Raw genomic sequence first — 22,655 nt, forward strand, 5'->3', positions numbered from 1 at the left:
GTACGGAGGACGAGTAGGTATGGTGAGATGTGAGGAGGGCTATCGAATCCAGGGTGAAGGACGTCGGCGATGCAGCAGAGGAGCGCTCTGCCGCATGGCGCTGCTTCTCGTGGCGAAGCTGGTGGGGGCCGTGGCTCTGGCCGTGCAGCCCAGATTTGGACGGACGATGGAGCGACAGCGAGGGGGAGGACAGATGGCGCTCCTAGATAGACGATCTATATGGGGACGACGCAAAGCCAGGCAGGTAACTGGCAGCGAGAGAGCGGCGAGAGAGTGGCAGGAGTCTGTCTGCACAGCGACGAGACGAGGATCGGGAGAGGGTTGATAGGCTCGCGTGACGAGGAACGGTAAGGAATGGATGGGAATGAAATTTTCACGGACACCAGCAGGAGCGAGCGACATGTCCGGGCCTGCCGTCATAGGTAAGGTAGCACTCTTCCGTTCCTTCCACGGCCTTCCCAGTCGCATTGTTCAGGTACGTACACGTAGTACAATTACGACACCCCTCCCCCGGTGCGAGCTTTGTGTGGTCCGTGCACGTGGGTAGATACCTTAGGTACCTAGGTACCTATCTCGTCGCCCGCGCCTCCTGTACTCGGTCTGCTGAGAGAGGTACGGGCCTTATCCGACCTCGGTTCAGCCGACAGGAGGTACCTGCTCATCTCTAACCCCAATGTCTTTAGGTACTGGCCTCTGCTAACATCGTAGGGGTAGATACCTTATTCTACCTCATGTGCAGTTTGTTAGGTACCTTAGGTCCTTTTCTACAATACCTCCTAAGAACCCACTCATTCAATAGGTAGGTAGGTACCCCCCGTCGCCTACCCAGATTCCGTGTTTTCCCTGAGATGAATACCTACCTATGTACCTATAGCTGATAAGTGCGAACGCCCAATTCACCGCCTAGGCATGCGCACCTTAGATTGCCATGTGCCGCCTCGGGCTTCGTGTCCACGGGCTTCGTGTCCACAGGCTTCGTGTCCACAGGCTTATTTGCTCCCATCGATGCCCGTGGCGTACGCATACCTACATAATTGTAGGTAACAGGTAACCCAACCCGAGAAGCCAAACAGGAAAGTGTAGGCGCCGACGGCATAACGAGAACGCAGTTATAATAATACATCTTGACCCCCTTTACCTTCTGCTCCAACAGAAAAGTGTCAGCCCTTGACCTACCTGTGGAGCAGCTGCACCGAGCCTCTGGGTCTGATCACAAGCAATGATACATTTGCCTACGCGTATGTATGCATAGAGACCATCGACTCCGGCTATGTGGATCTGACCAGCCCGGCGGGACGTCGTGCCTTCAGATCCCTCTCTCCGTAGTGGCACACACGTTGGTGTCACCCATTCCGCATCGTGAAGTCCGACATGTACGAGGCTACCGGCATTCCTTCCTCGCCATTCTCCCAAGTTCAAGATCGGCTCGGCAGGCTGTGGAACATCCCAGTTTACGTTACTGGTCACTCTCTACCACCTCGGTCTATAAGACGCTCCAAACCTACCTACCAGTAGCCATACACCTACCGTAGTATAGCTTACACAAGCCAGACCATGGCGAAGAAATTGGCCGCTTCTAATAAACCAAGAACGTATTTTGGCCTATCCAGCGCACATGATATTTCCAGGGCTACAGTTGCTGGAGATGGGAGTCTAGAGCCTCATGAATAATAGCGGGGAATACGCGGGCTGGATAAGGTTGATCGAAGACAGCTATAGAGACCCTTTCAAATATGTCTCTAGACAGCTTGGAGTTTAGCATATCTGATTTCTCTGACAATGGCTTGTTTCGCGGAGTGCCGCATCTAGTTTACCTACTGATACCTTGGGATGTAGATAACCTCCAGTTTCAGAAAAAGTCGTTAGTACTCAAAGTTCTTAAAGCGAATGTCGGGGCGCCAGTCTACTACGAAGACCGGTGCAAGGGCGCAAAGGGCCGAAGAATGGCTTGTATTAATAGATGCTATACTTGTTTTCATCTTTCTCCGAGAACTTACCGCCGGTTTTAGGTACCTACCGAAAACCTAAAAAGTTTACCAAGTCTACTTGTTTACGTAGGCATCTATTTTCCCTGGATTGTCCGTTGTTCTCACTATTGAGGGATCAGTTAAGGCAGTTTCTTTCAAACCCCACAGCTCGTGGAAATGAGTTTCGGTCTCGTAATTCTTTACTTCTTACACGCAGAGGAGCGACTTGGATCTATTACATTACTTTCTTAGCTGATTGGCCGGTGGAAGCCTGTGGGTGTTATGTAATATCGAAACCGGCGGGCGGGTTGTCGAGGTTTCGCCAGTTGAATGGCGGCTGTCGTCGATAGCTGATCTAATTGCATTATCTTATCGATAAGTTAAATATGACTGGGCGCATGCCTCGAAATTTCCTGGAAAACGAACTGCTCTTCTGAGCACACCGGGCACATCCCATGCGCAAGCACACTAGACGATGGCGACGCCGCATACGAAGAGTCCGAAGAAGGACCCCAGAGCCTGGGATGCACTAACGCCGCCGCTGGCTGAATGGATTCTCGATGCCGTCTCGAGTATGGGCTTCGCCCGCGCCACTCCCGTCCAGGCCAGCGTATGGCCGCTCTTCGGGGGCGGGAACAAGGACGTGGTAGTAGAGGTGCGCGAATCATTTCGCCGTGTCTCCACCATAACTAACACACAAAGCAGGCGGTTACGGGGAGTGGAAAGACGTATTCATTTCTCCTACCTCTTGTCCATAAGATCTTGAGGCTAGAAGAGCCGACGAAGCGGCACCATGTGGCCGCCATCGTCGTCGCCCCCACCAAGGAGCTTGCCGGCCAGATTCACGCAGCCCTATCCTCGCTTATCGCTTTCCACCCCCCGTCCTCTGAGCTGCTGCCATATCTCTCAGGCGAGGAAAAGCGGCCAGCCACGAGCGAGCCTATCATCATTCCTCAACTCCTGTCCGGAGGTAGCACGACGACCACCGCCCAGGATCTCAGCTTCTTCTTGCGCGTATCACCCAACGTCTTGGTATCGACGCCTGGAAGACTGACCGAGCTCCTCTCATCTCCCCATGTGCACTGTCCACAGTCCTCCTTCGAGGTTCTCATCCTAGACGAGGCGGACAGGCTGCTCGACCTCGGGTTCAAGGCGGACCTGCAGAAGATCTTGTCGCGGTTACCGAAGCAGCGGAGGACGGGACTGTTCAGCGCCAGCGTCAGTGAAGCTGTGGGTGAGATTATTAGAGTTGGTCTGCGGAACCCCGTCAAGATCGCCGTTAAGGTGAAGAGCCTGAAAACCGGTGGGATTATCGAAGAGAAGAGGACCCCAGCGAGCCTCCAGATGAGCTACCTCGTCACTCCAGCGAGTCACAAGATGCCGAGCCTGGCCCGGCTGCTCGAGAACCTCGACCCGCGGCCGCAGAAGAGCATCGTATTCCTGTCGACATGCGCCGCTGTCGACTACTTCGCGCACGTGTTACCCGCGCTCCTTCCCGAGGGCTTCGACCTCGTACCGCTACACGGCAAGCTTGACGCCAAGGTTCGGGAGCGCAACTTTGCTAAATTCTCGGGAAGCGCGAGCACCTCGGTCCTGCTCACGACCGACGTCGCCGCGCGCGGGCTCGACTTCCCGCAAGTCGACCTTGTCGTGCAGGTCGACCCGCCGTCGGACCCGAAGACCTTCTTGCACCGGTGCGGGCGCGCCGGACGCGCGGGCCGGCGCGGACTCAGCGTCGTGCTTCTGCAGCCCGCCGAGGCTGATTACGTGCCGTTCCTCGAAGTGCGGCGCACGCCGATAACCCCACTGGAGCGTCCGGTTGTCGCCGTCGCGGCGGAAGACGCCGTCGAGGCAACTCGCCGCATCCGCGAGGTCGTGCGGCGCGACCGCGGGATCCACGACAAGGCGCAGCGCGCGTTCGTCAGTTGGGTGCGCAGCTACGCGGCGCATACAGCGGCGTCCATCTTCCGGGTCGCGGACCTCGATTGGGCGGACCTGGGCGCCGCGTGGGGCCTGCTGCGACTGCCGCGGATGCCGGAGCTGCGCGCTTTCGAGGGGGGCCGCGGGCTCGGCGTCGAGGTCGACTGGGACGCGTACGCGTACCGGAATCCGGACCGGGAGAAGAAGAGGCAGCTCGAGGCCCGGAGGGGGGCCGGGGCGGACGCGGACGCGGGGGGGGAAGAAGACGGGGCCGCCGCCAGGAAGGCGAAGAGGATGCGCAACGCTGAGGCCTGGAGCGGGAAGCGCGAAAAAGAGGAACTGCGCGCTGAGCGCCGCGACAAGAAGATGCGCAAGCGCGAGGCGGCGCGGCGCGGCGCGCTGACAGACGAGGAGCGGGCGCGGGAGGCGGATCTAGAGACGTTGCTCAAGGAGGTGAGGAGACAAAACCGGGAGAAGTACAGCCAGGGTGGTGATACTATTACTCCTACTACTACTAGAGACGGGGACGGTATACGGGACGAATTCGAAGGGTTTGACTAGGACTGGATGGTGGAGACATAGGATTGATACCCGTTTAATACACAGAGGGGCTGTTTGAGCAAGACATTAGAAGCATATATATAGACTTTGCTTCATGTTATCTACGTCGTGGCTACTGAAGCGGGTGTGTGGAATGCGATGGGGGTTTGACCAGCAATGCTCACGAAGGCTCACTCGAGGTATACAGCAGAGAGTACTCTGGGGGTTAATATGGCAGCATGAGGTGTGAGCTGGTGTACGGGGCGCGTCTTTCCCATCTACAAGATAAATAAAAGACCTGACTATACACTTCTCCCACATAATATGCCTAGAGATAGCCTAGGCAATGTGCCTTGCAAACCAGTCCACGGCCTCCTATTGCATTGCTGCCGTTGCCCATGTTAAGAGTAGCCGGGTGCGATCCGAGGCCAGGCTCGTAGGGGCGTTCCGGCCACAAGCTGAAGTCATTCGTTTCTCAGCTATCAGCAGCCCGTAACCAACAGGGTTTTTGAGCCAGTTAGTGAGGCTGCGCTGCCATGCATGTAGATATTGCCCTTGAGGTAGCATTCTGGTCGCCTCTCCGCATATACTCGACCCCAGTATGACAGGTGCTTGCTATCGACGCCCGTATGTTATATATTGACTGCGTCGTACTGTTCCACACCCAGCCGGCCGTATTGTGCGCGAATCGTATTCTTGCGTTGTTCTCGTATTCTATCTATAGTAACTCTGAATGCATGAGCATGTGTGTAGCGGTTGTGTATGTTGTGCTGGTATGGTCCCCGCTCTAGTCCTGGGGGCTTGTGTCAGACTTCCGGCTTCTCTTGTTGGCACCAACCTATGTGAAGAGAACAGTGTGATGCGAGGCTGAACAGATGGAAATAAACCCCAAATATCTGACAGAAAATTTTTTTGAGGGGCCCCTAATGTGAGAACATCGTCGATTACCACCGTTCGAAACATAGAGTCTCCAACGCCAAATACGTAGATATGGATCTGCATCGGTGTCGTGAAATTCTTGCTTATCCTTGCTGCATCAAACTTATATTGTCATCCACGACGCCCTGCGTGAGCATACCTCTTTGTCTCTCCAGGTGTCCGTGTGGACGGTAGACCCATGCAAAAACCGACATCTGTTGCATTGACCCTGACTCTGAAGCTAATGTCTCCACTGACGTTTGCGCCGGCGCTTTGAGTTGAATTTGGTTGAGAACTCAATGTGCTCTGGGGCTATCTTTTCGGGTTGGGTCCATGGCCTAACGTTAATCCTCTATGTCCAAAACTTGCTCTCGAAAAGAATGCGTGGTTTCTCGGTCGTGGTGACCCCGGGTCCAGCCCAGGGGAATTCGGGCTCTGCCGTTCTATAATAGGACCACACTGTGGGATGGTATTCACATCGTTACCCCCATCTGCGGGAATAGAAAGTGTATTGGCTTGTTGATACCACTATATAAACTAAACAAACCTTCGGTTCTTGTAAGCACTCATTTTTTAAGCTGTGGTCGTACTGCCTGACTCCCCCCTATCTTGTGTACTGTTGGGATCTGGGTTACAGGCAGATTTGGTAATGGTTCTTGGTAGCCACATAACACTCGGAGTGAAAGACTACTAGGAGTTCAGGTATTCGAATTACAGAATATTAAACGCCAAACGGGAAAAGGGGGAGGGCGGAGGCTTCCTGTTCGTTCGGGGTTTTATGCGTTTACAAAGTAGAAATGTAGTGCCCCCATCCTAGTCTTCCCGGGATGATGGGGTCCACGATGCTACGTGCTGCTATTGTTCCGTATCCCAGAGCTGAATCGCGACGATAACAGCGGGATGCATCGATTCCAGGGTCGAAATTGCCTACGGGAGAGAGAGGTCAGCGAATCTCAGCCCGGCGTGGTGGAGGCCTAAAACGGAGCCACAACCCCTCACGATGAGGGACACGTCCGGTAATAAGTCCTAGGCTTACCGCCTATCTGGTTCCCCGAGCTACAGAGTAGCTGAATTGACAGCATGCGTTACCGTGTTCAAGATATGAACCATGGTTGTATAAATATTATAGATCCTTCTCGGTCATCATTGCTTCCACAGCCTGCGCCAGGACAGGGTTTGATTCTAGCTGATAGCGCGCCCAGCCTCTGGTTCGTCAGATAGGTAGTGCCAGGCCAACCGACATCGTACGATGCCCATCGGCCAGCCTGCGAGTGACGGCTCTGAACACACCGCCCAAAGACGTTCCTTCTTTCATCATGAGCAAAATACGGATATTATATTCATCATTACGAGTTCGAGTCCTCGGTGCTGGATATCCTATGCACTTGAATTTGCTGGATGCCTACGTAGGAGTATTAGTGAATATGCGACTGTGGTCTGACTTTGCTGAACTATGGGTTGCTCCCCAGGGGATATGTTTATAAGTTGACAAACCTGAGAAGCTTTCCCCCTATTAAGCAACTGCACCAGGTCAAGAGATCCTGCTGCGCTGTGCAAGTAGGAACGCCAACGAGAAGTCTGTGTCGCTTCCGTGGCGCATTACACGATAATACGATAGGATGCGAGGCTGCTGGACATTTGGGAAAGACGGTGAACACTGGCCTGAAGCACGATCTATCAATGGACTATCTCGGCAGGTCGTCACGCTACTGCTGCCGCGTAACCTCCTGTGTCATTTTGGGCAATGTCAGATTGCCTCTCCATCAGGCTCTGTATGAGTACGGAGATCATCACAAACCCTGGGTTGAGGAGAGCTGAATTTTATACCCAAAGTTGGCAACTGAAGCTGAGTAGAACCCCATGATGGACAAGGTGACGACTCAATACAAGCAGAAAGACATGTTACCACACCTTTGCACCTTTTGATTCGCTACCACCCCTTAACTGCACGGTGGCCTTTGAAAAGAAATCGGCGTATATCGTATAGCAACCGCTGGCGGCAACAGAAAAGCGCTCAGTTTAGATGTGTCAAGTCTGAGTTGAACCGAACAGGGAGAGAAGCAAAGGCAGCTGAAAGCTGGCATGGTAGACGCCGACGCATGCCCCTGCAGAGCAACGTCTTGAAGGTACTGAAGATACAACCCAAGCATAGCAAGTTGCCGAATGGGAGCGCGTATCATATTCCGATCCGGTGACTCTGAGTATTAGGTATAGGGACCTCTACTCCTATATATAGGTGCCTTTGTCTACACAAGAACCACCTGGATGCCACTTCTCAACCAGACACTTCCCTCCAATTACCAGAACATTACTTTGCAAACGTCAACTCCTCAACTCCTACGTCAACATAGGCCGACGCAATGGGTGATGATAATATATGGATCACCACGCATGGCATTGGCGCCATCAAAGATTCCGAGCAGTCACTCACCATATCCATGGAAGATGGCTCTGCCTCGGCTAGGTCGCCAGGGGGTCCCAAGCCAACAACTGCGTGGTTTCATTTCCCCATCCCTAGCCCTCCCAGCGACTTCTTGAATCTGAAGGCTGTCAAGGTCGACTTCAACTCTACAGGAGCGAATCTCGGCACTGTGGTGGTTTACGCCGGCAGCAAAACAATCTTCCAAAGGGGCGGTTTAAGCGGCCAACACGTTCAACTCCCTTTTGATGAGACTGCAGTCTATGATGGGTTGGGGATCTGTGTGTCCGTCCTTGTTACGTTCCTAAGCTCGGAGTCCTCCATCAAATTTCAGTCGGTCGGAATTCAGGCTTGGGTAGGTCCAAACTCCTTTCGTCTCATGCCCGGGAGCAAAATTAACAGAAATACTAGAGATCCGATACAGTTAACTGATGGCTTGCATAACTCATGTCGACATCATCAATGGACTAGCGAGGATGGATCTTCTTCTTCTTCAAGTTACGCGGCTGGTTCTCAACTCGATCGAGACCCGGGGCATGTAATACGACACCTGGTGGCAACACGACTTGGGCCCGGCCACCACTCACATCCCTTCCCATCGCCAGCCGCACTTAACGTCTTGTTTTTTCGGACCCCATTTCCCCCCTTCTCCAACCTGTAGGATGGTTTCTTCACGTTGGAAAGGTCAATTGGATCTGGACGCGCGTTATCCTATCGTTATAGCCTCTCCAGGTAGAAGCTAAATTGAAACACTCGCTCTATTAACTCACCCAATTTGAGACTAGCACCGCCCAAGTGACAGCGTAGAAAGCTCTATAAATCTACGTCCCGGTCCCATAACAAATTGTTAATATTGGCCCTGCTTGTCAGCGGACAGCTCTTGGCATTTTCTCGCCTGGATGTTCTTAATTTGGAACCACGTTCCGCCGCTCCATTCTAAGAAACGTGCTGTTCAGCAAACTCTGTTGCTCGTATTGTCTCTCCTGTTCTGCCATATTAGAGTTGAGAACCCCGGGTCCCACCACCCGGCCCTTGCTTACCTATAAACCCGCCATCGCATTCTGGTTGAGCCTAGTCCTCCGATCCTCTCCCCTGTTCAACAAAGAACCGGCTGAAGACCAAACAAGCCAGAACTACAAATTAACTCATACCCCATACAGGTGTCTAAATAGTAGAGCATCAGATTTTTTGGCCGTAATGCCAAACTAAACTTTATCCACCCCATCAACCGCAGTCACCCCGAAGCTCCAAGCCTAATTGCTAGGGGGGATTCCACCCCTTGGACTTCGTATAAATTCAGAACTAGAACCGCATGCGCTTGTGAATACGTAAGTAGTGCCCAGATAGGCACCTGTAGCTTATCAAGTACCTACATATGGGATGACTCCGTGATTTGGTTTACTTCCCATCCCTTGACAAACTGATATTACGCGGACAGCGGAGATAGGCTATTACCACATCACACTTCTCAGTATTCCCGCAATCCCTGCGCCCTACTTACTTATAGTACACTAATTAGGGAGTGAGGGGGGGGGCGCTCTTTGTAGCTTAGATCGGGGACATAACGTCTTACCACTTACCACTCTCACTCTTCGGTGCCGAACCCGCTCTTAGAGACGAGTTCTAGTACGGAGAGAGCTGCTATCGTGCTACCTACTTTATCAAGTTGGAGAGGCTGATGTCTATGGCAACCTTGACCATTACAGGGCCCAGGCGTAACAGCTATACAAGTTGCCTCTGTAGGAATACTCGAACTCGGGTTACGGAAGAGTTGGGATCGTTAAATTGTGGACGAGTATATTAGGTACCAAGTGGTATCGCGTGGTAAAAATTAGGTGAGTGAACAATATTAATGAACGTCCGTTGTCCAAGCTTTCCGGCCCATAATCATCCCACCCAGGCGACTCCTTTCTACAACTTATGATATAAGCATAGTTTGAGTGAAAAGGCATGTCAGACAGTAGGAAACCTATCCTCAAGACAACCCCAACAACTCCACCTTATGCAAGCGCACGTAGGCAAGTGGGCACATGCCACACGTGGTGTGTCAGTGCTTACCCACCACCTCACCGAGGGGGCCGCAGGTCAGACAAGGCAGACTTAGGTGAGGACGGCGGGCGCCTACGAGCACACCGACGCTAGCTTAGTACCAGCCGACGCTGATGCCGTTGGGCGCGGTCGTGCCCGCGGCGGAGGCCTGCGCGATGACGTTGACGGAGTACCCACCCACGGCGACGGTCTCGCAGTGGAGCGTGGTGCCGGCGGGGCAGGGGAAGCTCTTGGCGGGCGAGTCGGGGACCGTGTTCTCGTCGTAGGCGTAGAGGCCCGAGCTCGGCGTGTAGACGAGCCGCGCGAGGTGCTGGTTGCGCAGGTTGCCCGACGTCAGCTTTGCTAGGTTCGTGAACGTGTTGCTGAACAGGTCGACCGTGCGCGTGCCCAGCACGAAGTCGCCCGCGGCGCCAGAGCGGAGCACGACGCGGCACGTCCGCCCCGCCGCTGCCCGCGGGATCGGGATGTCGTATAGTGTGCTGGTCTCCTGGTTTCCGCTGCGCAGCGTCGACGTCTTGGTGCTGGCAGTGTTCAGGTTGGTCGGGATGTCGTGGACCTTGAGGACCGAAGGCACCGCGAAGCCGACGTAGGCAGGCTCCTGACGTTCCTCAAGACTAGTAGGCGCCGCCAGCGTGAGGGCGGCGGAGAGAAGGGCGATGGCAGCAGTGGTGAACTTCATCTTGATGATCGAACGGTAAGACAAACAATCTGCCTTTTTCGGTTAAAGATTATTAGGAGTTAGGAGTTAGGAGGTAGGTAGGTATGAGGCGTGGCTCGTGAATTATAGAATTAGTGTTAAGCAACGTTGCCGGTCAAGCAAAGCTGGCTGTTGGTGTTAGAGATAATCTCATCTTCCACGAGGGAGAAACCCAATCTTATATATTATTACTAGTCAAACCGCTGGCTCGAAGCCCGTAGTGCCACACGCAGCCCGGAGCTCGTTATACCGCAGGCTGCCTCTCCTAACATGGCGATACTCGAGTCATACATCGGGCGAATTCTACGGAGTCTATTTTTACTCTATATTATGGTCGGGCAGTTACGGGCTTGCGTTAAGATGGCGAGCCTCGGTCACACTAAACTAGCCACGGCGGCCTCTATCTGATTGGATACCTGATCTGGGGTGATGAGTGACGGGAAACTGTGCCATAGTATATTTGCAGAGTTCTCGAGAGGCATAAAAACCGGCACTGTCACAACATAAGCTTGCTGGAGGCCCCATTGTGAGCTGCCAGAATACCAGCTGACCGGTCAAGCCCCATAGTCGGTTCATTATTCCGGTGTCCCTCCAACGCTAAGGTGATGTAGGGTGATGAACAGGCTATTGCCTTAGCGGAGGCGAGTATAGCCCGTACAAGCTATTCCTGTCGTACTGCGGGGGAGTCCTTCTCAGCCTCGCTCCTAACTAGTCCAACGACCGAGGCGGTATTAGGTGGTAAGTTTTTAGTGTTAGACACACAAAAGTCGGTCAACATTTCCCCCATCCCTCCCTGGGCGTCAATAAGCACGATTCGGCATTGCTCAACTTTACGAGAGGCTTGCTTACGGGAGCTGGTCGTCCTAGTGGTGCTCGCAGCTGTCTGCATCCTCGTTCGTGACCATTACCCTGTAAAACTCTCGATTGGGCGGCGTGTTCCTAGTGCATAATAGTCGGACGTGAGCTAGTTGTACGAGCGACAGCTTACGCTGATCCATGAAGGTCCCCGGGGGCATTGTTGGCGTGTCGAAATGTCCCGTTTATCAACTTCTAACGTAAGAGTAGGGCGATACCATGAGGCATTTCTCTTGGGAGGCAGCGTGAGTAACCTCGCGTCTAAATCACCGAAGGGGGGGGGGGGGTTTCACTACGCCTACCTCGAGGCTAACACCCAGTGAGGGCCGATATGTAACGCCAAAGCCCGCCGTCTAGCGGTATCTCACCCTGAGATGCCCATGCCTGCGGCCCGCGTCACGCATCCTAGCCAAGCCTCGAACCTCGATTGTCATCCCGCGGGGTAAGACAGGCGACGGCAAGTAACCGCATTGGGAGTCTTGTCGTCACATGGCACTGGATGGCGTGGCAACTCTAGGTGCGGTGCGTTTTGTCCTTTCGCTCCATAAATTCGTATCGATTACTCGTATTCAGCCTTTCCTCGTGACCTATAGTCGTACACTACTAGTAATATCACCGTGTTCGATGTCTTGGCTCGCTCACTTCTTCTCCTAGCTTCGCGAGCGCTGACTCGTAGGCAGATACCTTCAAGTCGAAAGAACCCTCCTTCTCCTCCGTGACCCTAATGCGTTCCACCTTTCTGCTTCTTTGAATGAGAGTCTCACTCGCTACGTTGTTCCAGAACCATCTCGCCTCTGGGTTCGTATAAAGCGTCCAGGCCTTACCCGTCTTCCCAGCTCTAGCAGTACGGCCCACGCGATGGACATACGAAGCTACGCTCGAAGGCATATCGTAGTTGATGACGTGATCTAGGCAAGGTAGGTCTATGCCGCGGGCGACGAGGTCGGATGCGACCAGAACCCGCAGCTTTCCGGCGACGAAGGATCGTATCGTCCGTCTACGGGTGGAGTACTGTGCTGTGGACGTAACAGTGCCAACTACTGAGCGTAGGGCTGGTGAAAGCAACAAGAGGAGGCGTGAGAGCCGTAGAGCTGTCTCATTCGACTTGGTAAACACCAAAATACTAGCCGCGCCCCCCGCCACGGAGGGTTTGAATGATGATTTCGAACTCGAGACTGACCCCAACTCAGAGTCCGAGCCCGATGATGAAGTTTCGTCGTCTGAGGGGTCTTGGCTGTGTGCATTAATATTGGTATGGCCTAATAACTCTCTGCTCTGAAGCAAATCGAGGAGGAAGAGGGGTTTGAGATTGGCATGGCTGACTTTGACCGCAGCCTCCTCGAGGAGTTCGGGCAGGGCAAGCTCTGGTCGGGTAATATTAACCTCCGGTTCGTCAGCGGCACCTGAACCCTCGAGGATAACCAATTTTGGCTGACGAAGCTTCAGCCCTTCCAGCCGATCGAGATCCCTCGTCATGGTAGCGCTGAGGATGACTTTGCGCACACCCGAAAGATTGCATTGCTTATGGTTTCGTGAGCCCATGTTGTCGGCCTGCAAAGGCGGAATAACGACATCTAGCCAGTGCTGGAAGTTCTGGCTGAGTAGCTTGTCAGCTTCATCGACGACAAGCCAGCGGACAAAGTCTAACGAGAATCCCGGGGTGTATTTTATGTGCTCGACTAGTCTTCCGGGTGTGCAAATGAGAATATCCACTTTAGAGTGGTAGATAATTACGTGGTCGGGTAGCGTTGGGATCCTGTCCTCCCTCTTGCGGATCGCTCCCTTCTCCTCGTCTTCAGTGTTGTAGCCCACGTCGGAATCCTCTGCAGAGTCGTATCCCCGTCCCGAGGCAAGCCTCTTGGTGCGTCTTACATGACCCTCGGGATCATAGCGCTCCTCTCTCTCAACCAGGGCCGCCTGTTCTTGATCGATAGTCTGGCTACCCATTGCCATACCGACACGAACTCTCTTCTTCAAGCCATTGAGGGCAAATATACCGGCGCATTGCTCACATACTTGGTGAACCTGCCTAACAAGCTCCCGAGTTGGCAAAACAATCACGGCGCGGAGCCTTGTTAGGTGGCGGTTCCCCAGGCTAAGATCTCGCACTAGAGGTAGAACGTAGGCTAGAGTTTTCCCTGAGCCAGTTGCAGCCGATACCAAGACGTCGCTGTGCCTTGTCTTGCAGCGGTGAGGGAGAAGTAGGGGTATCACGGCAGTTTGGATGGCGAATGCTTGTTTGAACCCGCCCGTAGACAGCCTGTCGGCTATCTCGGGTGAGATCCCCAACTCCGGCGAGACACCCAACTCAGTAAAAGGCAAAGTGGACTGCGGTGAAACACGAATCGGCCTTGCGAGCCAAGGAGGCAGTGTTTCATAGGTTGGTTTTGTCGTATCGGTAATAACGGGCTTAGGCTGTGGTAGCGGCTCAAGTCCGTGAAGCTCTGGCATGCCTGTATCAATCTCGATAGCGTCGCTAGCCTCAGGCGCATCTACCATCGAAACATCCGGCTTTTCCGGTATGCTCTGTGGCTCGGGGACTTTTATCGACTTTGCCTTCTTCTCTAGCACCGCTCGGTGCCACTTCGGGGCGGCCTCCCCGGCCTCGGTATTTGTCTCGAGCTCGCCCTTCTTTTTTGACTTCTTTTTGTGTTTTCTTTCTTTTGCTGTGTCGCCATCTGCCCCTGAGGGGTTGTCCCGGGGCGGTTCTTCCGTTTCTAGAGGGTCTGATGGATCCAATTGCATAGGCCTATTGCTATTGCTCGACTCGTCGTGGTCGGTCGGGACTTCCGTGGGCTCGTCATGGGTTGCTTCGTCCGGGCCGTCTACCGAAGCTGGAGAATGCTTCTTGGACTTTCTCAGTTTCTTGGACTTCCTCTTTTTCGGCTCGGGAGCGCCGTCGTCTTCGGCTATCCTAGCCTTCTTTGCTGGGGACTCATGGTCGATGTCGTCTTCAAAGCGAACAGGCTGAGAGGCGGTACTGCGATTGGGTAAGCGGTTGGCTGGTACCACAGGCTCGTACGCATAGGGCTGCGGCCTCGCCGGCGTTGATGTTGGGGTTGACGTAGGCTCGGCAGGTCGTCGCAACTCCGAGTTCCGAACAGGGTCACCTTTTGGGGGGCGCGTGTGTCGCGCGTTCATTTTAGTAGGTCCGGTCTCTCGTTGATACATGGCTCTTCAAATATCGCTCCGCATTTGCCGTTATTGGCGACGTCCTATAACGTGAATTTCCATGATTTTGCTGGGTTGCTTGGCAGATGGGCGTATATGGATGTTGAAGGCAATGTAGGTATTTTTTTACGGGTGCCTCGTAATTCTGCCGTCGCATATAAACCGACCGCCCTCATTATCTCTTATCTGTGCTCAGTTATTGGCCAGGTGTTTGCCAGGCGTAATCTGTTATCGATTATCGCTTGTTCTTGTCCCCTTATCAACCATGGCAGCTATTTAACGAGCACACACCCCTCCGTCCGTCCTGTTCGCCAACCTACTATACTTCTCGTATCTTCAGCTTCAAATAGTATCGCAAGGTCGCGCTGGGTCGCGCTAGGTTGCGCTAGACTCGAGGGCAAGACCATTCGCGGTCCAGTATTTTGTTAGGTTTTATTACCGTTGCCGTTCTTATTACTCGTATTAATTGTAGTACTGATAATTCTCGCCGTCGCTCATCTGTACATCCTATTTACACGCCTATCTACGTCCTCTAAACCGTCAATCACACACACACACGTCTAGCTACCTACTGAGATTGAGCACCGCAACTATCTCTCCCCATCCGCAACTCCCCCAAATCGCATTCCACGGTAACCGCAAAGGAGACCTTGTCCTTAACCCCAGAATACCAATTCATAGCCCTCGCGGAAGCGTTTATCAGCCTTTGACTATGACTCGGGGTTCCCGCCCGCATCGCGACTACGACTATCGTCCGCCACGATGCCGCGCCGCACCTACAACATCGCTATGGTTAGCGATTTCTTCTTTCCCCAGCCTGGGGGTATCGAAAGCCACATCTACCAGCTCGCATCCAAGTTGATTGACCGCGGCCACAAGGTGATCGTTATCACCCATGCCTACGACGATCGCAAGGGCATCCGCTACCTTACCAACGGCATCAAGGTCTTCCACGTCCCCTTCGCGGTCATATATCGCTCAGCCACTTTTCCCACCGTCTTCTCCTTCTTCCCGCTTTTCCGTAATATCATCATCCGGGAACGTATCGAGATTGTCCATGGCCACGCGAGCTTGAGTAGCCTGTGTCAGGAGGCCATGCTCCATGCTAGAACGATGGGATTGCGAACGGTCTTCACCGACCACTCGCTATTTGGCTTCGCCGACGCGGCGAGCATCCTGACGAATAAGCTGTTGAAGTTTACTCTGAGCGACGTGGACCATGTCGTCTGCGTTAGTAATACATGGTACACCCCCACCGATCCTCCCCCCCCTACTTGTGGTTCTTGCTTAGGCCTGTACTCATGTCCTCGGAAGCAAGGAGAATACGGTCTTGAGGGCATCTCTGGATCCTCTCATGGTATCTGTCATACCAAATGCTGTTGTCTCCGATAACTTCAGACCTCTTCCACGTCCCGACCCGAGTACGATGGCATTCGTCCAGCACCCCTTGCCCGCACACCCTCTCGGCCCTAACGACACCCTCACGATCGTAGTGATTAGTCGTCTTTTTTACAACAAAGGGACAGACCTCCTCACCGCAGCCATACCCAGAATCCTCGAGAACCACCCCAACACGCGATTCATCATTGCCGGGTCGGGGCCTAAAGCCATCGAATTAGAACAGATGATTGAACAGAACGTCTTGCAAGACAAGGTGGAAATGTTAGGGCCTGTGCGACACGAGAACGTGAGAGATGTCATGGTGAGAGGGCATATCTATCTGCACCCTAGCTTGACCGAAGCCTTCGGTACCGTCATCGTCGAAGCCGCAAGCTGTGGTCTCTATGTCGTGTGTACAGCAGTTGGAGGGATCCCCGAAGTCCTACCGTCCCATATGACTGTGTTTGCGAAGCCCGAAGAGGACGACCTAGTTGCCGCGACCGGAAGAGCTATTGCGGCCCTCCGGGCGAACAGGGTTCGGACGGAAAAGTTTCACGAGCAGGTGAAGTCTATGTACTCGTGGACTAATGTCGCGAAGCGGACCGACCGTATCTACCGAGGCATATCCGGCGATATCAGCGAGGCGGAATTCTACGGCTTTGATGTTGGTCATGACCGGCACTGGCGCGCTACGCGAGGGCGCAACTTCGCCCTCATCGACAGACTAAAACGCTACTACGGCTGCGGGGTGTGGGCTGGGAAGCTGTTTTGCCTATGCGTGATCATCGACTACTTGATATTCGTGCTCTGCGAGTGGTTCTGGCCGAGGGACCAGATCGATATCGCCCGAGACTGGCCACGGAAACAGATAAACAGTGATGACGACGACGATCACTAAGCCAACATTGTGCCCTCCCCCAGGTGACAAATTCAATAGGGGTCATGGAACATTGAGGTGCTAAGTACGTGCAGGGTGTGGGCTTTTTCGCGAATGAAGATGTTGATATCGAAGCGTCTGCGCCGACGGCAAATCCTTTCCCGCCATGTACCCACATATGCGTGGGTATCTACGTGATCGCGAATGCTTCATCGTCTCCTCATACGTCGACGCGGTCATGAAGACCATGCCAACAGCCTAGACGCTAAATCAAATGGAAACGGAGGGATGTAAAGCTTTCGGTATTGAGGTATGATAATTAGGTACGTGGATATATGATGGATGATACATCTATGGTAGGAGGTATCCCGATACAATTTGTCCTGACTCCCGATTCACCTGTAGCGGCGCACGCGACTAATTATGCTGTCTCTATGGCGGTCATAACGAATAACGACAAGTGCGTGCTTGTGACTATCCACGGTGGATGTTTCGGCCGGTGACCAGCTCGCGGTATCTAATGGTCGAGGTTTCACCTTAATCACACCAGCAAGGCCATGTGAGGTGAATAAAGGTCCAGCGGTGTCTAACAGGACATCAACCACGATCTCTTAGTGACAGCCCTCTCTCGTTACATACTCGGATGTATGTGGATTGGAGACTTGTTCGACCCGATTTCTCGGCGTCGAGAGGGCCCTTTCAGGGTAGATCATCGCCGGGCGAAGGGAGCGGACACACCCTATGCCGTGTCTGAGGCTGTTCAAATGGCCCAAGTGAAGAATAGTATGGCGGAAGCGACCATTGATATAGGAGTCAATAATAAGGACAGTTGAGAGGCAGAGCTCCCCAGGGGGGTCTCAGTAGGGGCCTCTGCGCCAGTCGTCGTCGCAGCCGCCGAGTCACCTCCGGTTCCCGTCTCGCTAGAAGTCTCGCTGGGAGTAGCCGACGTGTTAGCCGCCGGGCACCCTATCGAAGACGAGTCCGCGGTGGACGTGCGGCTCTCCTCTGCGGGGGCGGCGCTCTCGTTGACGTCGTCAGGAGGCGGGGCGGTCGCATTGCGGGTCTTGAAGTCGACGTTCGCGCGGGAGAAGTCGTACGAGACCTTGGCGGTGGAGTTGGACCAGACTCGGGCGACCTGCCAGAAGACGGGCCAGTCGCTATCGTCGATGAAGGCAAGGAGCTCAGGGGTCTGGCGCCAGACGTGGAGGGTAGCATTGCGGACTTCGCCAGTGTCGAACGGCGTCGGGTTCCGGCTCGCGCGCGAGCTAAAGACAGGCAGCTCAAGCGTCCCGTCCGCCGCGACCCGCAAGTCCGACTGGATCCACGGAAACGCGTAGATGAGCTCGTCGGGCCCCGGGACCGTCGGCAGCCGGGTCACCTCGACGAAGGCGAGGTACAGCGCGTCGCGGCCCGCGCCCGCCGCGTCCGGGTCCGTCAGCGCAAGCCGCGGTATTCGCCGCACGACGTCCTCGGCCGGCAGGATGTCCGCCGGCGGCGCCGTCGTCAAGAACTCGATCCCTGATTCATAGGACACGCTGAAGTCGAAGTCGCGGCCCGTGATTGGCGGGATGGCCGCGCGAGCGGTGGTTGCGGCGACGGCGAGGAGCACGGCCGCGACGGCTATCGGTGTGTAGGGAGCAAGCATCCCGGTCAGCGATTCTAGCGTGGTGTTGTCGCGCCCGGGGTAGGTTGATGAAGGGCAAAATTAGGTGGCGAGTTAGTTGTGCAATTGTCCTGCTCGACCAGAGAAGGGACACGTCAAAAAAGAAAGAAAAAGGAAAAGAAAAGCAGACGTAGTGAGTCACGCCTTGATTATTGGTATTCTCTTTGGTATCGCTGCAGCCTAGCCCAAGGATGCTACTACGTTGCAAAGATCATACGTCGTACATATTCAAACTAGGCTCTTCCCGCCAAGGTCGCGCTTACACATAGAGGTGTAGACTGCCTCATCTCGGATCCCGTCGCCACGGTTCTTGGTAAAAGCCAAGCCGAAAGCGGACAGGGACGACATGATCACCGTACACCCAGCTACAAGAAAGGAGGTGTTATTGGTCAGATCCCCGAGGAGGATAGGGCTGCCTGTGGTGGTAGAAATCCTATCTGATCCTTCTAAATAGAATTGTTCTGCACGTTCCCCTTAGGACGTGCCAAGTAGGTATAAATTTCAGCCTATGGTAGAGATGGGGACTGCTGGCATAGGTTAGCCAAGTTCATACCCACATACATACAAAGAAAAACGTTTGAATCTCGATCTATTCTCACAACGATAGTCCGAGGGGACAGTCTCTGTTGTTATTGCTCAGCTATGAGTAGATACGATAATTAGGACAGACTATGGATAATTTCAAACTAAAATCCCTCCTCCGGAGCCTCAAGTCTTGCGATAAGAGCAACCCAACAGCCGTTCTACCATTATCACCATGAAACAGTATTCTCTTTTGAAAGCTAGGATTGCCAACCTTTAACATCCAGAAGCCCCACTCGCTCGCTAAGTGCTAGCGTTAATCTCGCATAGAAAGCTCACATATGAGCCTAGGTAGCCAAATTAAGATGTATTGGCGTTCACATTTCTACGTGATAGTTGACTCTAAAGGTGCATTCAACTGTGTAAGAGTTTTTGGCAACTATATACCGTGCCTTTTTATAGGAGAAAGAGATTCTCTATACGTACAGTAACTTCTATAAGACCCGAGAATCAAACTTACTCGGAAGAGTATTTGCCGGTTAGAACGCTGATAGCGGTGTAGTTCGTAGGTGGAAGCGGCAACGGATTGTGTCAACACGCGTTCTGGTGTCTCCAGTGCCCCGTAATGGGATCGAAGCCTTGGCCATTACGCAGTATTGGCACTCCGTAGAGCTACTAAGAAATCCATCTCACCCTTTTACCCAACCCTCTTTCTGCATTTCTCATGTCACGCCCTGCCACGCAAGTACCTATGTTTATGGTCTATCCTAGTATTGCTATCGACACTAGCCCTCAGATTGTGAAACCAACCACTCAGAGATGTTACTACCCAGTCAACTCCATACCTAGCCGGTGTCTAGATTCGCTCACGTCTCTTCTAGGCACCCGACGCATGATATATACCTAGGTAACACACATGTTGCCGTATACGGAGCGTACTAAGAGGTCCCGAAATAGCGTATCATTACGGACAGCATCAATTCAGCTGTACCCCTACGGTGGCGAGGTCACGAGGCGATTGGCCGTAAAATTTCCGGCGGTCGATCGGGCCACCGGGGGAACATCCCAAGCGCCTATTCGACGGGTCGGGCAATGTCACGCTTGTCACGCGATGCGGGGTGGGATACGAGGGGTTCCGTCCCTACGATAGGCCAGGCGGCGGCGGCAGGATTTCTCCTTCTCGCACGCGCGCGCGCCTCACTAATAAATACGAGACGAGCCAAGTTCGTATTGAACTACTAGTAATTCGTCCTATCTAGAGCGCGGCCGGTTAGCGTCGGCGGGCGCGCGCAGGCCGCTACACGAAGTAGACGTTGCCGAAGAAGGGGGTGATGTGGAAGCTGGGCTGGTCGGGGGGGCTCCAGGCGCCGAGGAGCTGGTCGGGGAAGGTGTCGGGGGCGACGACGGTGCGGAAGAAGTTCATGCGCCAGGCGGTGCCGCGGGCGCGGCCGGGGTCGACGTTGAAGAGGCCGAGGGGCACGGTCGCGGTCGAGGTCCAGGTGCGGGCGGCGCGGTCGAGCACGGTGCGGGCGGCGAGCCCGTCGGCGAGCGGCTGCGCGACGAAGAAGGTGTCGAAGGCGCGGCCGGCCGCGCGCACCTTGGACGGGTTGTGGATGAAGGCCTGGAAGGTGACGTTGTTCGGGTTGACCTCGAACTCGAGGTACGTCTGCGGGTCGTTCGTCCCCCGGTGGACGAACGCCTCCATCACCTCGTACTCCCAGATCGCGTCGTTCGTCCCCTGGCTCGCGTTGAAGAAGAAGTGCTCCTCCTCCAGCGCCGTGAACGTGATCTCGATCGCCGTCTCGCTGTAGCACACCCCCACCTGCGTCCGCGGGAACGGACCCCCGTCTGGCACCGACTTGCTGTACTCGACGCTGCCCTTGCCCACCGCGCACGCCGGCGCCCGCAGCGTCGGCACCGTCGCGCTGACCACGCTCGCCGCTGCGATCAGGGATCCCAGGAACTTCCTCATATCATCTAGCTATTGTATTCAGAATGCGCAAGCCGCGGTCCTCCCAAGGCGCGAAAGTCAGGAATGGAGACGAATAGTATACGGCAGGGAGGGGAGGGGAGGGGAGGGGTAAGCGTGAGGTAGGTAGAGGTAGCGAGCGAGAGAGAAAGAGAGAGCCTCAGAGCGCGCGGGAGGAGAGGACAGTATTTCTGCTCCGTCATAAAGGATCGACCCGGGGTATCTGTAGGCGTGGGAAGGCAGCGACGGATTTCCGGATAGAGGGGAATCTGCATCCTTCCAATCTCACGGCCTTGATTCTGCGGCTGTGCAGAGTAGCAATCCTAAGCGAAGCCTGGCCCAACCGATTCCTGCTCCCCCGGCCACTTGGCATCCTACCACACACCACGTCGACGGCAGCTTGTTGCTGTTTGCTTCTCAGCCGGCATGACGGGGCGGCGATATGGGTAGCATATATATTAGGTAGGTCGGTGTTGTATGCAGGTACGCACATACTACGTAGTAGAGCCAGCACCGGCGACGGCTCGCAAGCTCCCTGTTAGACTACATGCATGAGAGTCGACACTAACAGATGCTATTCTAATAATAAGCAGATCGACGTCCGGGGGGACAGCTGTGAGCCACCCACCAATAGCTAAATGGTTGGGACCCCTTCGACGAATTAATTATCTCCTGTCCCGTGTCATCCTGGCTGGGATCAGGCCGTTGGCGTGTTCCCCAGAGGCCGCAATGTATTTCCTTATGTGGTAGTATTTACTCCGCATCCTCCTCCGTTGGCTTGTTACATTCCTTCCTACCCTGTATCCCAGTGCCTCGTGTGTGCTGGTAGGCGTCCCGATCGTCAGTTGCTCCAGGATCAGGATGTATCCGCTGCGAACATCGGCGCCGTACGATCGCTCTCAGTCTAAGTCTGTTTGTATATGGGTACGGATCGTGAATGAGCCCACAAACACTAACAGGGTTGACAATATTTATGATGGACCCTGTCAGCATTTAAATGTCTGCCTTGAGATTATACATCAGTCTAAAATAGACCCTATAATAAACACAAGGGAATAACCCTGGAATTGATGGGGCGTACGGTCAACGTAAATAGAAACTGACCATATACCTATACATTGACGTAGTACAGTATAGATTATTCTGGCTATCGGTTCCAGCCGAAGTGAGCTATTGCCGTCCTCTTTATCTGCTTCACCCTACTTCAGACGATGTCGCGTAGAGTCCTCGAAGGAATACCAGTAGGGACTGTGGAACACCTAGTATAATTGTGGTATAAAGGAGGGACCAAGCGTCCTCCCGCCCAGCCTCAACAATATCAAGCCGGTGAGATGAGTCGTTAGCAAGTAGTGTCGAATCACTACGCCCTTGTCGGGATTCTCTGTGCTCGACTTTGAGATCTCCCCCGCCCTCTCCCCCTTCCCCAGCGCAGGTCCCGGGGCGGTGTCACATCTTCAATAGCGCATCCGCCTCGATAATCCGGTCTGGATAGCCGTCAAGCGCGATCTTGACCATGGCTTTGGCTAGCTGGTCGACAGCGATGAATCCGCACGTGTTGGCAGTGAACACGTTAATCAACCCGGCGTAATTCCTCACGATCCCGCCCGGCCGCGCGACCCATACCTCGAGCCTGTTCTTGTTGGCGTCGGCGAGGTCGAGAAGGCCCTTCTCCACTTGACCCTTTACACGACATAATATACTTAGCGCT

General features: G+C 54.2%; 7 protein-coding genes across 7 annotated transcripts; 3 read left to right on the top strand and 4 right to left on the bottom strand.

The window, feature by feature from the left end:
- Positions 1-2,442: 2,442 nt before the first annotated feature.
- On the top strand, positions 2,443-4,448 carry GGS23DRAFT_595686 (ATP-dependent rRNA helicase spb4; the record flags this gene model as incomplete). Its single annotated transcript, XM_051518354.1, has 2 exons — positions 2,443-2,622; positions 2,673-4,448. The coding sequence occupies 2 exons, from the start codon at positions 2,443-2,445 to the stop codon at positions 4,446-4,448; spliced, it is 1,956 nt and encodes a 651-aa protein (XP_051372745.1).
- A 3,171-nt stretch (positions 4,449-7,619) lies between these two features.
- On the top strand, positions 7,620-8,476 carry GGS23DRAFT_562664 (uncharacterized protein). Its single transcript, XM_051516037.1, has 2 exons — positions 7,620-8,119; positions 8,176-8,476. The coding sequence occupies exons 1-2, from the start codon at positions 7,706-7,708 to the stop codon at positions 8,194-8,196; spliced, it is 435 nt and encodes a 144-aa protein (XP_051372746.1). The 5' UTR covers positions 7,620-7,705; the 3' UTR covers positions 8,197-8,476.
- A 1,080-nt stretch (positions 8,477-9,556) lies between these two features.
- On the bottom strand, positions 9,557-10,642 carry GGS23DRAFT_562666 (uncharacterized protein). Its single transcript, XM_051516038.1, has one exon. It carries the CDS (start codon positions 10,490-10,492, stop codon positions 9,908-9,910), a length of 585 nt encoding a protein of 194 aa, XP_051372747.1. The 5' UTR covers positions 10,493-10,642; the 3' UTR covers positions 9,557-9,907.
- An 882-nt stretch (positions 10,643-11,524) lies between these two features.
- Positions 11,525-14,669, bottom strand: GGS23DRAFT_479640 (P-loop containing nucleoside triphosphate hydrolase protein). Its single transcript, XM_051514287.1, has 2 exons — positions 11,668-14,669; positions 11,525-11,597 (listed from the first exon to the last, which is right to left on the bottom strand). Exon 1 carries the CDS (start codon positions 14,534-14,536, stop codon positions 11,978-11,980), a length of 2,559 nt encoding a protein of 852 aa, XP_051372748.1. The 5' UTR covers positions 14,537-14,669; the 3' UTR covers positions 11,525-11,597; positions 11,668-11,977.
- A 629-nt stretch (positions 14,670-15,298) lies between these two features.
- GGS23DRAFT_604425 (glycosyltransferase family 4 protein) lies at positions 15,299-16,814 on the top strand (the record flags this gene model as incomplete). The annotated part of the gene is made up of 2 exons (XM_051519598.1): positions 15,299-15,780; positions 15,851-16,814. 2 exons carry the CDS (start codon positions 15,299-15,301, stop codon positions 16,812-16,814), a joined length of 1,446 nt encoding a protein of 481 aa, XP_051372749.1.
- Positions 16,815-17,231: 417 nt separating this feature from the next.
- GGS23DRAFT_479672 (uncharacterized protein) lies at positions 17,232-18,767 on the bottom strand. The gene has a single exon (XM_051514288.1). The coding sequence runs from the start codon at positions 18,436-18,438 to the stop codon at positions 17,554-17,556; it is 885 nt and encodes a 294-aa protein (XP_051372750.1). The 5' UTR covers positions 18,439-18,767; the 3' UTR covers positions 17,232-17,553.
- Positions 18,768-20,067: 1,300 nt separating this feature from the next.
- Positions 20,068-21,048, bottom strand: GGS23DRAFT_479702 (uncharacterized protein). Its single transcript, XM_051514289.1, has one exon. The coding sequence runs from the start codon at positions 20,948-20,950 to the stop codon at positions 20,276-20,278; it is 675 nt and encodes a 224-aa protein (XP_051372751.1). The 5' UTR covers positions 20,951-21,048; the 3' UTR covers positions 20,068-20,275.
- Between the last annotated feature and the right edge of the window lie 1,607 nt (positions 21,049-22,655).

This window comes from Durotheca rogersii, assembly GCF_024521655.1.
Source record: "Durotheca rogersii strain YMJ 92031201 chromosome Unknown GGS23scaffold_7, whole genome shotgun sequence".
In the NCBI taxonomy this organism is placed as follows: Eukaryota; Fungi; Ascomycota; class Sordariomycetes; order Xylariales; family Xylariaceae; genus Durotheca; species Durotheca rogersii.

Coding starts and splice junctions, on each gene's coding strand:
- GGS23DRAFT_562664 (XM_051516037.1), top strand. CDS start 7,706: ATGGGTGATGATAATATATGGATCACCACGCATGGCATTGGCGCCATC. Junction 8,120..8,175: donor CGGTCGGAATTCAGGCTTGG/GTAGGTCCAAAC, acceptor CAGAAATACTAG/AGATCCGATACAGTTAACTG.
- GGS23DRAFT_479640 (XM_051514287.1), bottom strand. CDS start 14,536: ATGTATCAACGAGAGACCGGACCTACTAAAATGAACGCGCGACACACG.
- GGS23DRAFT_479702 (XM_051514289.1), bottom strand. CDS start 20,950: ATGAGGAAGTTCCTGGGATCCCTGATCGCAGCGGCGAGCGTGGTCAGC.
- GGS23DRAFT_479672 (XM_051514288.1), bottom strand. CDS start 18,438: ATGCTTGCTCCCTACACACCGATAGCCGTCGCGGCCGTGCTCCTCGCC.
- GGS23DRAFT_562666 (XM_051516038.1), bottom strand. CDS start 10,492: ATGAAGTTCACCACTGCTGCCATCGCCCTTCTCTCCGCCGCCCTCACG.